At 37.0% G+C, this 16,238-nt stretch overlaps 1 protein-coding gene across 3 annotated transcripts in view; it reads left to right on the top strand.

Annotated features, from left to right (window-relative positions):
• AFG1L (AFG1 like ATPase) overlaps positions 1 to 16,238 on the top strand; it is a 199,941-nt gene that overhangs the window by 30,279 nt on the left and 153,424 nt on the right. For all 3 annotated transcript variants that reach the window (XM_068551090.1, XM_068551089.1, XM_068551092.1), the window contains exon 2: positions 436 to 659. In XM_068551090.1, the coding sequence (XP_068407191.1) occupies positions 436 to 659 (224 nt within the window). The remainder of the gene's footprint in view (positions 1 to 435; positions 660 to 16,238) is intronic.

Below are 16,238 nucleotides of genomic sequence, written 5' to 3'. Positions count from 1 at the left end.
GACAGCGAATAAAGAGGCAGTAGAAAACCCTTTGTGACTAGTGTCTAAGTCTCTGTCTTTGTACTGAAGAACCAGATTTAGGCCTAATGTAAAGAAAGGTACCACCCCTGCTGTGAGGAAGGATGTGATGAACCCAGGTGGCTCATTCATTGGAGTGGAGGCAAAGCAGACATTCCATTTTTCCTGGAAGAGGGGTTGTAGTGATAGCTTATGAGTTTGGGGTTTATTAAACTGAGACATTTATAAATATATTTATGTTACAAAATGTGTTTTATATTATTATTTTCATCAAAGTGATATTTACAACAACTGCTCAAATATATATAATTATAACTGGTTAAAAGTTTTAATGTGGCCATTAAGAAATAATGTAGAGCACTATGAAATATCTTCATTTCAGAAAGTCTAAAATTATATATATATTTTTGTTTATAGCCTATACAGTTCAGACAGCCAAGAGTATGTCTCCAACTGCTGCTACAGAGGTTTATTCAAAAGCTTTAGCTGTTTGCCATGGACCACTGGACCACTATGACTTTCTGATCAAAGCTCGTGAGCTAAAGGACGATGAACATCAAAGAAGAGTCATACAGTGTTTGCAGGAATTACATGAGGACCTTAAAGGATACAGTATAGAGGCAGAAGGCCTTTTTTCTAAGGTAAGGTTTGTGTGACATTAAAGATTGAACAGTTAAAAATGTAAGCATTTAAAAAATGGATTAAATGCAGTTGGGTACAATGATGAAAGAGCTTGAAAATTTCCTACCAGTTCCTTTAAACAAGCTCTGTTGGATCCCCATTTCTGACCTCTTGATGTTCCATAGCTTTCTTTCACCTTCAGGGGGATTCAAGTAGCTTCATATTGAGGTATTTAAAAAAAAAGACCCTAAATACCAGTCAAAGGGAAAACTTGTGTGCATTTCAAAGCTTCTCCCTCCCTCTAGGTTAGGCCTGGCCCAGGATCAGCAGCAGAGAAGAGGGAGTGGCTTGTTCTTCTCTCTCTTCTTCTCCTCTCTCTGCTCGCTTGGCTTCTCTAGGGTCAGAATGAGGGGGATAGAAGATTAGAGTGAAACAGCAGAGTCTTAAGTGACCAGTTAAGGGCCTTTTGTGTGGTAGATGCTGACATGCTAGCTTTCTGTGGGGGGCACTGGGTGGATTCTTCAGGACTCCCATGAGGACCTCCCTGCTGCTCCACTCTGTGACTGACCTCTTATGACTCTTAATGGAACACCTCACACCACTACGTGGGGCTGAGATGGCCTTGCCCTTGCACTTAGCCTTCTTAGGGGGTTCCTTTCAGGACAGCGCTAACCAGGTCACCTTTATGGCATCTACTTAGGCCACAGGAAGTATCACATCTCATTTCTCCAACCCCTTCTGCATGGGCAGCTTCAGTCAGTCTCCTGCCCTTGGACTTCTGCAGATATAAGAAGCAAGCACCAGTGTCTGTCTTTGTCCTGTGCACCCCTATACTCCTGGGGACACGTGTCAAGTTCTTCCATGAATTCTTTCACACCCTGCTTTGGTAGCTGTCTGTAGATTTTCTCACCTAAATGAGTATCCAGCCCATTTTTTCCTTAATGCTAATCTCCTTGGATGTTTCTCTTGGGGACCCCCTGCACTTGGCATGAAGTTCATCTGGGGGAAATGCCACAGAATTCTTTACCCAGCTAACAACTTTCTGCTTTGATTACTTTGGTTTTAGGGCTGTTTTTTGACTTTTTTCTTTTCTCTTTTTAAGTAATTCCTGCATGGATACAATTAGTGCCTCTCTTTAGTGTGTAGGGGGACCTGTCTCCCCTTGTCCTCAGCTTTGAGTTTTTGGTGAAATTCTGAGACACCAGGAAAACTCCCATTCCTTATCCTGCTGTAGAAGCCATTGTCATCAGTGGTGTCATCCTCAAATCATGAGGGGTATTAATAGTTATAAGAGTTAGAATATTGTTCAAACTAAGAAACTACTTTTCCTTTAACTGACTGACCAAACCTCCTCCCCCCACCCCCCTACACAAATATTCTTTTATTATAAGATCTTTATAAGAAAGGTATTGTATAACAATATGTTAGTAGTACTTTATTTAAAAACCCTACTGAAAGTAATTTTACTTTTTAAAAAGCACTTCAGAGTGTAATGAAATAGTTTTATTTTTATATAAGGAAAAGGCTGCCGTTGTGTTAACATCTTTTGGTTAAAAGGAATAGAGAATTATTTAGGTTTCAGAGAGAAATGGAGATGTAGAATAAGATTACATAAGAAAATAGCAATGAAGGGCATCTCCATCACTCAGCCAGGCCTCACAGAGCCTGTGCCAGCTTTCAGCAGTGTCAGCGGCTCTGAAAGCTTTGATGACTTGTAGTAGGAGGTACCCATTGATTCTCCAGAACCCTGCCATTCACATAATCTGCTTACTCTTTGTTCCTTTTCCCCATGCCCTTACCCACTTCTGTTCATTCTACCAGCTTCTCAGTTCTTTTCCTGTATCCGTGGTTTAAATTCCTGAGTGAAAATCTAACAGTCCACCCAAACACTTCATCCCTGTTTGGGCAGAGCTTTCACACCAGTTTTCCAGAGGCTGCTAGTCAGCACAAAGATTGGATCTCTGTATAAGGTGCCATCCAGGGCTCCCGTGAGCAGGGCGGTTTCCCTCAGAAGTGGACTGTGAGTGTGGGAGCCAGAGTGTGTTAGCTAATCCAGAACAGTGGTTATGGGAAATGATGATGACTTATCCCTTTTGATGGCCAACCTTTTCTCTTTTTCCTGTGTTTCCAAAAGTTTATGGGTGAGTCAAGAAGGAAAAAGTTTGGAAAATACAGATTGCTTAGGTACTGCATACCTAATTATAGTTTGCAATATAGGAGGTCTTCCAAATAAAATAACAACTTTGTTACGTGTTATAGCCAGGAAACAAGATGTTTTACTTACCAGATTTTTTTTTGTTATCTGAAAGTTAAATTTCTCTCATGACTGTTGTATCTTATTCCCTTTCTAGCCCTCTCCCTTTTGGAAATACAGTCCTTTTCCTCCTCCCCACTCTGTATCATCCCTAGGGCTCATCTTACAGGGGTTGGTGAACTTCCATTCCTTAATAAAATATTCCTTAAATTAACTTATCTGGTTGCCAATTCAACAACCTGGTTTTTTTCTTTAAAATTATTATTTGGCTCTTCTTAAGGGTATTTTCCCGTACTTCCACCTTTGATTTGTAAATTGGCTATGCTGGATTTGCCTAGTAAATAGATAGCTATTTAGCAGTAAGTAAATGCAGTACCTTCTATCTAGAGGTCCTGGTTTTATTGGGTAATTCTTATGTAAGGAGGAAATGTGACAAGTCAGGTAGTTTCAAATGTGTCTAATGAAAGTTTATATTTGTTAAATCCCAATGCATATGTCAATGAATGTTTAGTAAATGGATCGACATCTCTTTATGATAGTATTTGTCCTGTAGTTTCTTAAGCCCACCAAATCATTGTTCTTCAATGTTTTTCAAACATTGAAAAAGACCCAAATATCAAATGTAATTTGAATAAAACATATATAAAAGCTTTAGTTTTGAAGATTCTAAAGGTGCCACAGACCTACTTCTTCTAAAAATAAAGACTGATACGCTGATTATCAGAGAAGGAAACTTTGGACTGTTAGGTTTTCCAGCAGTAGAACTTTGTTAGTATGTAGAGTTCTTGATTTTGGTAAATAGGGTTTATAATTTCATGGACATTTGATTTTTCCCCCAGCTTTATTGAGATATTATTGACAGATAACATATGTAAGTTTAAGGTGTGCAATGTGATGATTTGATACCTGTATACATTGCAAAATGATTACCATAATAAAGTTAGTTAACACCTATATCGCTTCACATAATTACTGTTTCTCTTTGTGGTAAAAACATTTAAGATCTACTCTTTTAACAACTTTCAAGTATATAATATAATACTGTATTGTTAATTATAGTCACCATGATTCCCAGAACTTATTCATATTATAGCTGAGAGTTTGTACCCTTTGACCAGTATTTCACCATTTCCCCTACCCCACAGCCCTTGGTAACCACCATCCTATGAATTAGGCTTTTTAAAAATTCTGCGTGTAAGTGAGAACATACAGTATTGTCTTTGTCTGACTTATTTCAGTTAGCATATATGGGCATTTGATTTTGTTTTTGATGCAGATGTTTAAATATTCATTTTGGTGGACTTTTTAAAAAAAAATTGTACTCCTAAGAAACTTTCTGTAAGGGTAAGCCATAATGTTAGAATAAAATGCACCTTCTTCACAAAATGCCAGAATTATTAGTTAGTGAGAAAAAATTGGTGGCAGACTATTAGGCTGCTTTCACCTACCTACATAAAAATGTTTTCTCTAGTAAAAATTTGACAAAGTTATGAGCAGATGACTATGCTATATGAGCAACAAACTATGAAGAATAAGCGTTTATGAACACTTTACTTTTGTTATCAAATAAAACTTACAGCCAGGTTAATCTGACACATTTAATGTATGCATAATTGTTATTGCACTGTGAAGTAATTAGGCATAAATGGTAAGTAAGTAGTTCATGTAAATCACTATAACTAGAATTACTTTTACACAGCCAAATCAAGCATTTCTAGAGTCATTGAGGGAGAGAATTAAAGAGTGTGGAGCTACTCTGAAAATCTCTGTTTCCATTAATCAGGTGTATACAGGCAGCCAGGTTTTTTCATCTCTGGGGAGGAGAAACCATAGCCAGAGAGACCTGGGAATTGGGAAGAGGAGCGGGGAACAAAATTCTTTTTCCTTTTCTCCTGCTCTTCACAAAATAATTTTGCTTTTCCCTAATGAGAAATTATTATTTCAAACTTCCTTTTACAACCTATGGTCTTTCATTTGGATACCTCTCCTCACTCTGCCAAGAACAATGCATATAGCAGGTAGAGACGACCTGCGCTGCCTTGAATCCGGCTAATCTAAGGTCTTGGTGCTTTCTGTGATCTGGCTTCTAGCATCTGGAGACCATGAATAGGATACCTGGAATGCTGGGCTGTGGAATTTTCTCTCAGGAGATGCAGGAGGCCTATTGTCTGGGTCCCTTCAGTTATTTATCCAAGACTAGGCAGTTTGCTGGTTTTTCCTCAGTTCCTCCCTTCTCTCCCCCAGCTAAGGAAGTGAGCATTTATACTCTCCGTTCCTCTTCTTAGAATTGGCATTTCCTATAGGTGAAGTAGGTTGAGCAGTGTGATTTAGGTAAAGCCTCCCTGTTTCCTGGTAGTTTATCCTTCAGAACATCATAAGCAACACTGAGTATGAAATAGACATCTATAGCTACAGCTTTATTAAAGACCAGAAATATTTTTAAATGAATATTTTCTTGTATCAAATTTTTATGAAAGCCGAAACAAGATTACGTCCTAACCCAATGACGGCATTATTTGTAAGGAAGTGAGTCAAACTGCATTGTTTTTTGAGAACTAACACATGCCAAAGACTCATTTAAAGTCTGAAATTTCAGAGTTTAATGGGCCTGCTTCAGTCTCCAGAATAATTAACAAATGTATGCAATTACATTTTAAGTTTTGTCATGGTTCTGAAGGTAAAATTATGCCGTCAATGTAGATGAGAATGTCTTTTTTTTTTTTTGCGTTTTTTCTTCCAGTTTTATTGAGATATATTTGATATATAGCACTGTATAATTAAGGTATAGAGCATACTGATTTGACTTACATGCATCATGAAATGATTACCACATAAGTCCAGTGAATATCTGTCATCTCCTGTAGATACAAAATAAAAGAGAAAGAAAAAAATACTTTTTTCTTGTGATGAGAACTCTTAGGAACTCTTAGAACTCCTAACAACTTTCACATATAACATACATGAGTGTTAATTATATTAATCATGTTGTACATTACATCCCTGTTATTTATCTTATAACTAGAAGTTTGTACTTTTTGACCACCTTCACCCAGTTCTCCCCCCCCACCCCCTTGCCAGATGAGAATGTCTTTTATAAATTCCTTAAAATAAATTTAAAGAAAAGGGGTATAGCCCTATTTTATAATGTCTGAGATAAGAATTTTATCTGTCATTGTCTGCCAAAACTGACTACTTTGGTTATGGCAGCAGAATTATGTAGGCCATAAGGAGGCATTAGAGCCATGGAATCTATGCTGAGATTTTGGTCAGGTCTCTAGATCAGGGGTTGGCAAATATTTTCTGTAAAGGACCATGTAGGAAATCTTTTAGGGTTAGGGGGCCATATGATCTCTGTCATAGCTATTCAGTTCTGCCATTGTAGTCAGAGTAGCCATGGATAATACAAAAATAAATGTATTCTGATAAATATTTATTTAGAAAAACAGATGTCAGACTGGATTTAGCCTATAGGCCATAATTTGCCGACCCCTGCTGTAGATGGATGACTGCTTCCTGACTAGATTTGAGGGCTGGTGGGAGACCATTAATAGTATTCAAGGTTCTGTTGGAACTCTACTTAGTCTAGCTTTCCAATCTGATTTTCCATTACTTCCCTTTATGTATACCTGCCTCTAGTCAAAAGAACTATTCACTAATTTATTATATAGACAAACAGACAAATGGAACAAAGTAGAAAGTCTAGAACATACATGGAGACTTGATATACCATTGAGTTGACACTGAAAATCAGTGGAAAAAAGATGGTCTAGTCAGTAAACAGGGATGAGACAATTGATGATCTTTGTAAAAAGTAAAATAAAATTAGGTACCTACCTCTCTGAACATAAACATAAATTCCATAGAGTCAGTGTTCTAAGTTTAAAGTGAAACTTTAGAACTTCTTGAAGAAAATATAGAGGATTATCTTTGTGAACCTGGGAAAAGGAAGACTCTCTTATACAAGATATGAAAGTTTAAAGTATAAAGGTAAAGTTGGATACACTTGACTCCACTAAAGCTTAAAACTTCTAGTCAACAATAAGCACCATAGAAAGGTGAAAAGGCGGACCACAGACTGGGAGAAAATATTTGCATCAAAAATAATTGACTAATAGATTAACTATAATAATTGACTATATATATCTAGAATATATAAAGAACTCCTACCAAAAATAGAAAAAAAAATCAAACAACTTAGTAGAAAAATGGACAAAGAAGAGTCTGTTTTGGGGTGATAACTAGCAGATGCCACAAAAATAGATAAGTAAATCAGAACGTATTTTTTAAAATGGAATGTTGGGATGATAAACTTCAAAATCAGGATTATTAACTCTGAGCAAGAAGGGCACAAAGGGGGGGCTTCAACTCTATCTAATGTGTTACTAAATTTTGGAATAAATTTTTCAAAATATAAAGAGTTGATAAAGCTGAGTGGCAGGTAACCAGGTATTCAATATTTTCTCCAATTTAGCATGTTTATAATATTCCATAATAAAAGTATTTTTAAGTGTAACTGTGAGATATTTCAACAGGTTAGTTGATTTAAGAAAATAATTTTGAGGAAATTATAACTTTTCCTGATAATATAATTCTAGACTCTACTAGTTCAGCATTTGCTTCTTACAAATAGACTGAGTGAGGAAGGGGTATTATTAGCTCAAAAAGTACTCAGCAAGACATAAGGAATATCTTAGTAAGAGGTTTTTAGCGATGAAACTTCTTTCCTCTTTCTGAAATCTCATGAGCTGAGTTTTCTTGGCCTTAAATCTTTTTCATGAATGCCAGATGTTTCTGAGTTCTATGTACATTGGACTTAATCTTACCCCATGTTCAGCAGAGTTTGTCTTTTCCAGGTAATGTGTCCATTTTACATACTGGGGAAATACTTAACCAAGTGTCTTCTTGTCCTTTAGGAGATTAATGCATCTTCAGGGTGAGCACTGGGGAAAGAAGTTCTATTGTGTAGCTGGAAAAAGCAAATGATTTTTCATTTTACAGAAAAATTTATCATGCCTAACTAGAAAATGTATCTCTTTGTTTATCAGAATGCCCTGAATTATCATTTATAAATTCAGTTCAACAACAACAAGAAGAGTTGGTCCTCACTATGTACTAGGCTCCATGGAGCCAAGGATACAGGTGTTAATTAAGGTTAACGTTTTGTTATTTCAGTGATACCTTATTCAGTGGAAGAAATGGTCATAAACAGCTGTTTATAACTCAGTGAATTAAGTACAAAAATTCAGATGGGTATAAATGCATATGGGGACAGTCTTTGAAAACCCACTCTAAATAAAAGGATTTAAATTTATTTTATTCCATATTATTGCTTCACTTGAGACTTCTAATTCTGTTTCTCATAAAGAAATTTTATGAATCAAATTACTATTCCTTTACTCTTGAAGGACAAGTTTCTAAGGGTATACATCAAAATTAACAACATAAATCCCATAAAAAATATATGCTGGGCTTCCCTGGTGGCGCAGCAGTTAAGAATCTGCCTGCCAATGCAGGGGACACGGGTTCAAGCCCTGGGCCAGGAAGATCCCACACACCGCGGAGCAACTAAGCCCGTGCGCCACAGCTACTGAGCCTGTGCTCTAGAGCCCGCGAGCCACAACTACTGAGCACGCATGCCACAACTACTGAAGCCCGCATGCCTAGAGCCCGTGCTCCGCAACAAGAGAAGCCACCGCAGTGAGAAGCCTGCGCACCACAACGAAGAGTAGCCGCGGCTCGCCGCAATTAGAGAAAGCTCGCAGACAGCAACAAAGACCCAACTCAAAAACAAAAAAATAAATAAATTAAAAAATAAATTTAAAATGTACATATATGCAACAAATTTATATATTTAAGTTTATATGTATTAACTATTTGCCTCTAAGAAGGATCAATATAACTATGTTTAAAATTCCTTTTTCACATGTTAAAGAAATATATCATTTAAAAATATATTCAAGTTACTTTCACATTTGTCTTAAAATAGGTTGCTGCTCTGGTATATAGAATGGCTTTGCTATTTCAAATGTGTCCAGTTTCTGAATTGGTCATGTAACAGTTTCAGTATTACATAAATTCAGTATTATTCCTATAATAATGGACTGTTAATCAAATTAAATTCAATATTTACTATTTAAAGAGAATAATAAAATGTAAATAATGCACTCAAGATTAATATTTAAATAAACTTTATAAAACATTTCTGAGAATTATTATTCTATAAAGCTTCCACTTGTGCAAAAGTGTATCACTTAAATAACAGCAGTTTTTGAAACTAAAATTGAGAAATCAAAATTACATTTGAAGAGAGACAAAGAAAAAAAAAGGTCTCAAGTTTCTTCTCAGATTCAGAATGTTCAATAGTAGGCTTGTGTGAAGACTGAATCAACCCTAAAGATAATTCTTTATTCTTTTCAGGATGTGGGAATGGTGGGGGGAAATCCAGCACATAAGAGAGGAAAATCAGGATGGATAGACAGGAGACTAGAAAAATCCCTTGGCAGAAAATATTTATGAAGAAGGGAAACAGGTATCTATTTTAAGGCTTGTTCACTTGGATCCACTGGCAACAAGGACATGGAGGAAGAAGTAGGGAGGAAAGCATGCTGGTAAGGGTGAGAATCTGAGTAAAGGGCAGTGGAAAGACCTCTTTTCAGATATAGGCCGACCCTTTGGTGAAGGGCATTGCTTTATTTGGAAAAGCCATAGGATGTGGTAGATTTTGATTTCTGTTCTAGTGATTTCATTCTCCTTATAAAGTTACCAGTCAATTAATCTAGTTCTAAATTGTTTAGATTTTTTTTTCCAGTTGTTTTTCCATAAATCTATTTAAGCCTGAAGCTTGGAGTTCTTCACCAGTTGCCTCCACATTTGCTGTTCCTAAAGATTCTCTATGAAGTTGGCATCTCTTAAGGATAACTCTAAGAAGCTATATTGTCTTTTTAACAATATTAAGCTTTTCAGGAGTTAGATATTTGCCTTCAATTAGTTTTTTTAAGTTGAATAGTAATTCTGATTTTGCTTTATACAGTTTTGTTTATTTATTTATTTATTTATTTATTTTGGCTGCACCGGGTCTTAGTAGCAGCATGTGGGATCTTCAGTTGCGGCATGCAGACTTTTTGGTTGTGGCATGTGAACTCTTAGTTGCAGCACACATGTGGGATCTAGTTCCCGGACCAGGGATCGAACCCAGGCCCCCTGCATTGGGAGCACGGAGTCTTACCCACTGGACCATGAGGGAAGTCCCTATAATTGGTTTTTAACTGAGTGAAAACCTCTATTTGGAAACAAGAGAACTATAAAGAAAAACTGAGCAATTCCAATCCATGCCATCATCTCCAATGGAGATGTGCAGATATTAGGACATGAACACTGAACACACATTTCAGGCCACACTGCCACAGCCATGTACAGCTTCTCCAGGAGAAGCATGAAGCTCCAAGGTAATCCATAGTCCCTTCATGGCAGTGAAGACCACCACAGAGCTGCCTTCAGTTACCTTTGCCCTGATGAACCACAAAAAGCCCCCACAAGTATTTCTCCCTGAACCACACTTCCACCTGGCAAGGGTGGCTTGTCAGCAGAGCAGGTAGTAGGTAGTGTTGTCTTTTCCTCCAGTTTCCTCCCATTCAATGCATTCTCCACACTGTATCAATAATGATATTTCTAACGGATAATCTGATTGGACCATTCTCCTGCTTAAGGCTTCTCAGTGCCCTCCAGAGAAAGTACAAACTCATTAGCATGTTCTATAGGGTCCTTGAGAGCCTGCCTGGTCCCTGCCTCTTGCCAGCCTCATCTGTCTTTGTTGTCTGCTGGCAATAAAAGCAGCAGCTATGACAAGCTACTTGAAGATTGTTAGACAAGACTGGGGCCTTCTCTTGCCTTTGGGTCTTTGTTAAGGCTGCCTGTGCCCCCATCTTTTTACTGTACACCATCTCACATGGCCCACCTGGTGACCACATGCTCCTTTAGTAAATACCATGTCATTGTTTTCTGGATCTTGTAGGTCTGCAGAACTTAGCTCACTGCCTGATACAAAGTAGGTGATCAATGCTCAATCCATGTTTCTGGAATAAATGAAAAAAACATGAAGATTTGAATGAATAACAAAGCAATCACTGAAGATTCACAAAATAATTCTCTGCTGACTCTGAAGGCAGTTGTCCTGGTGGCTGTGAGCCTATCCATACATCTGTGTGAGAGCATAGGTGTCTCTGTGAGTTTTTTTGTTTTTTAAAAAAATTAATTAATTAATTTATTTATTGGTTGCGTTGGGTCTTCGTTGCTGTGCACGGGCTTTCTCTAGTTGCGGTGAGCAGGGGCTACTCTTCGTTGCTGTGCGTGGGCTTCTCATTGTCGTGGCGTCTCTTGTTGCAGAGCATGGGCTCTAGGCACACAGGCTTCAGTAGTTGTGGCACATGGGCTCAGTAGTTGTGGCTTGCGGGCTCTAGAGTGCAGGCTCAGCAGTTGTGGCGCACGGGCTTAGTTGCTCCACGGCATGTGGGATCTTCCCAGACCAGGGCTCAAACCCGTGTCTCCTGCATTGGCAGGCGGATTCTTAACCACTGTGCCACCAGGGAAGCCCTCTGTGAGTTTTTATATTCACATGCTTCTCTGTGGACATGTTTGTGTTCTCATTTCCTCCATAGTGTCAGTTCTTTGAAAATCCAGGAGAAGCCTGGAAGGCCACTTTAATCCCTCAAATTCAGAACCTCAACTAGGTTCAGACTGAGGAATATTTTCCACATCCTTCTTCTGATAAACTCCAGGTAGGTTTGAGAATTATGCTTAAGTCCTGGACATCCCTCTGAACAAGTGGTGGAGGACTGGAGTACGTCACACCTAGCTTATATTCTCCTAAGCTAGTCCAGAATTCGAATATCAGTTAGGAGTGAGTGAACTGGAAGGATTTGCTGAAGAAATTGCCTCCTGTCATTTGTCTCCCACTGACACACATAGGCACTTAGAAATGCTTGTTGCTTGAGTGCATGCAACAGTAAAAAGTCATTTGCATCTTCAAATTCTGTTATAATCAGAAATTGAGCCATTTTTATGCTAGTTGTAGAGGTTTAAACTCTGCCCCCACACTTGTTATTTAGGTGCTTAAAAGGCTTAATTATACTAGTAAACTGAACAAATTGGTGTACTTTAGGTTACAAGGGTTCTTTTGCAAATCAACTGATGGTATTTCAAAAAAGATTTTCATTTAAAGAGAATTTGTGGGTGCTAACATATGGTTCAGTTTTTTAGTTTTAATGATCTTCTTAGAAACCTGAAGTGATCTACTTTTATTAAACAGTGGTCTATGTTGAGAATGATATAATGCTTGTTTTTAAAAGATGTAATTATGCTCAGTATTCCAGCTGGAATCACTGTCTCTATCATTGTAGGAGTTAGTAATGGAATGGTGAGGGGAGTAGGGAGAAACAGGAAAAGGAACATTCCTGCATTTTAAACAAATTGAAAACAACTCTTTATTTTAAAGCATCACCCTTATTATCTAATTGTCCTAATGGAAATTATACTTGACTAGCAGGTAGACAGTAACCCAGAAAGGTGGAGGACATGCTGTTTTAATTTATAACTTTGATGGGAATCACCTTGGATTATTTTTAATGCTAGAATTTTAATATCATAAGGAACAAAGGATAAAGTTAGAATGATTAAATCAAAATATTTGGAATGATGGATGGCAAATGTTTACTTTGCAGAAGTTAAAGGAATAGTTTTGAAAGCAATTGTCTAAAATGCAAATATGTAGATATTTTTAGAATAATTTTAGACTTAGTTCAAAAGTAAAAGTAATACAGTAATTAATCACCTTACCAAATTCTGTTTTGTTTTTCGCAACTTTTTATTTTGAAAAATTTCAACAGTACACTTAAAACCACTAATGGTTAACATTTTGCCACATTTGTTTTCTTTTTCTCTCTCTCTCTCAATATTTTTTCTTTAATCATCTGAAAGTAAGTTGTAATATCATAACACTTGACCTCTAAAAACATCATTATGTATCTCCTAACAAGGACCTTTTCCTGAATAACTATATTACCACTATCACACCCAAGAAACTTAACATTGATGTAGTGATATCTAAAATAGGGCCACCCGATTTAGCAAACAAAAATACAGGATGTCCAGATAAACCTGAATTTCAGATAAATAATGAATAGTTTTTTAGTATATATATGTACCATGTGATATTTGGGACATACATGTACTAAAAAATTATTTGATATCAGTGTGAAATTCAAATTTAACTGGCATCCTGTATTTTATCTGGCATTCCTAAATATGAAGCCCATATTCAGGTTTCTTCAGTTGTCCCCCAAATGTTCTTTTAACTGTGTGTGTGTTTGAATCCAGTAATCATGCTTTACATTTGACTTTGTCTAATAAAATTTTGATAGAATAATTATCAGATATTTACTTTAAAAAATATAATCCTCACGTTCAAAACATTCTCTGTGTGGAAGTGGGCTTTTATGTATATAAAATTCAAATCATAAATTTTTACTAAATTTAGTGGTTTGAAGTGCATCGCTAAATGCATAACAACTAGGACCCCAAACACTTGTGACATCAGCACATTTCTTTATTGGACAATTGGCAATTTATTCATATCATTTAAAAAAATTTTAATGACATTTTTCTGACAGCTGCTTTTCTTATTATCCTTCCTTTTGATTTAGTATATAGTATTGTAATACTTATTATAGTAAGTCTCCTAAACTTGACATGCTCTCTTGACTAGATACCTATGAGTTTAGTTTTTTTGTTTTTTTAGATTCCACATATGAGTTCACACGTTGTCTTTCTCTGTCTGATTTATTTCTCATAGCATAATGCCCTCAGTGTCCATCAGTGTTGTCACAAATGTGGATTTCTTTCTTTTTTAATGGTTGAATAATTTACATTGTCTGTGTGTATAACACTTAAGTTGTTTCCATGTTTTGGCTATTGTAAATGATGCTGCAATGAAAAAGGAGTTGCAGATATATCTTTTTGAGCTAGTGTTTTCATTTGCATAAATTTCCAGAAGTGGAATTGCTAGATCATATGGTAGTTCTATTTTTAACTTTTTGAGGAACCTCCATACTGTTTTCCATAGTGGCTGCACCAATTTACATTCCTACCAACAGTGCATGAGGGTTCCCTTTCTCCACATCCTCACCAACACTAATTTCTTGTTTTTTTGGTAATAGCCATTCTAACAGATGTGAGATGATATCTCGTTGTGGTTTTGATTTCATTTCCTGATGATTAGTGACGTTGAGCATCTTTTCACGTGCCTTTTAGCCATGTGTATGACTTCTTTGGAAAGAATGTCTGTTCAGATTTTCTGACCATCTTTTAATTGGATTGTTTTCTTGCTGTTGAGTTGTATGAGTTCTTTGTGTATTTTAGATACTAACCCTTTATCACATATGATTTGAAAATATTTTTTCTCATTTGGTAGGTTGCCTTTCCATTTTGTTGATTGTTTCTTTTGCTTTTTAGTTTGATAAGGTCCCATTTGTTTATTTTTGCTTTTGTTGCCTTTGCTTTTGATATCAAATCCAAAAAGTCATTGCTAAGACCAGTGTCAAGCAGCTCACCACCTGTGTTTTCTTTTAGGAGTTTTATGGTTTCAGGTCTTATGTTCAAGTCTATAATCCATTTTGAGTTGGTTTTTGTGTATAAGTAGTGGTCCAGTTTCATTTTTTTTTCATGTGGCTGTCCAGTTTTCCCAACACCATTTATTGAAGAAACTATCCTTGAATCTTGGCTCCTTTATATACCCTTGGCTCCTTTGACCTTGGCTCCTTTGTATACCCTTGGCTCCTTTGATATAAATTAATTAATCATATATGTGTGGATTTATTTCTGGGCTCTCTGTTCTGTTCCATTGATCTGTGTGTCTGTTTTAATACCAATACCATACTGTTTTGATTACTATAGCTCTCTCTTGAGAATAGATACTTTCAGATACTTTTATAAATACTTATATCAAACCATTAATATGGCCTAGTAAAATATATTATGACATCACTTAGAATGCTTTCAGTTGTGAATAACAGAAAATCCAACTAAAACTAGGTTAAATAATACGAGTTATCATTGGCTCATGTAGAAGTCCAAGGATAAGTATGCTTCAGGTGCAGTGTATTAGGCCCCTGACTCCATTACTTACTTGGAGATCTTCTTGATCTTGCCCTCTTGATTATTTTGGCTTTGTGTTCAGCTTGACTTATCTCAAAGTAGCAAACTAGCATCACATCTACACAGCATACTGCCCAGAAGACTAGAGCTTCTCTTTCACCTAGAGTTGAACAACAGAACTCTGCTTGACTGAATTTAGTCATAAGCTCACCCTTGAACCCCTCATCCGGTTGTAGAGGATAGAGCTGGGAGTGGGATCATTCTCACCTATAGGACACGGCTACTGCACAGGTATAGAAGATTGTTGAGAACAATCTGAGAGCCCTGAGGCGTGCCCCTCCATTTTGTCAACAAATCTGTTTCGCTGGTTAGTTCACTCTTCTCTTTAACGATTCTCTAGAGCCTTCTTAGCTCCCTTCAAGCTGAACTACACTTCCCCTATCACTTTCAGCAGACGTCTACATCTTTATAAAGAGAAAACAGAAGGCGTTGGGTTGGACCTCCTTCAACTTCCTATATGAAATTGCAATCCCAGAAGTCTGGGTGGACGTGAGGGAATGTGAGCAAAAGTCAATATCTTAGTATGAGGTTTTTCTATTTTTAGCTATCCTTCCATCATTTATTTCTAATTTTATTCCATTTTGGTTGGAGTACAGTGATTCTTTGGAGTTTATTGAGGTTTCCTTTATGGCTTGGAATATGCACAGTATTTGAAAATGTGCTCCATGTTCTTGAATGTATTCTTGATTTGTTTGGTAGAGTTTGTATAGATATAAAATAGCTTAAGTGTACATTAATGTTGTTCAGATCTTTGAGAAGGGTGTGTCAAAGGGTGCGATGTTTCTTCTTCGTGGTCCATAGGTTTGGATAGAAGCAGGTATCAGTACATGAAGTTTACAGTCTTCAGCATGAGTGAGTGGGCCTTGTGATTAGGTGTGCAGAGGTGGGCAGTGAGTGGGAACTCCCCAGTGCTGTGTCCTGCACCCAACAGATAAGGAAATGGCTGGTTGTAGAGTTGATGTGGCTTACCCAGAGTCACATAGCTGATAAGTAGCCAAACCAGAATTTGTACCCAGATCTTTTGAGTTCAACTCTAATACTATTTCCTTATATCTTTTATGCTTAGTGGAGGTAGGTGATAGCTTTCCACAGTCTTCCAACATCATCCTTAAGCTTACCATCTGCACAATCTGTAATA

This window comes from Eschrichtius robustus, chromosome 9, assembly GCF_028021215.1.
Source record: "Eschrichtius robustus isolate mEscRob2 chromosome 9, mEscRob2.pri, whole genome shotgun sequence".
Lineage (NCBI taxonomy): Eukaryota > Metazoa > Chordata > Mammalia > Artiodactyla > Eschrichtiidae > Eschrichtius > Eschrichtius robustus.
Note: the sequence above shows the minus strand (reverse complement) of the source record. Positions and strands in the feature narration are given on the sequence as shown.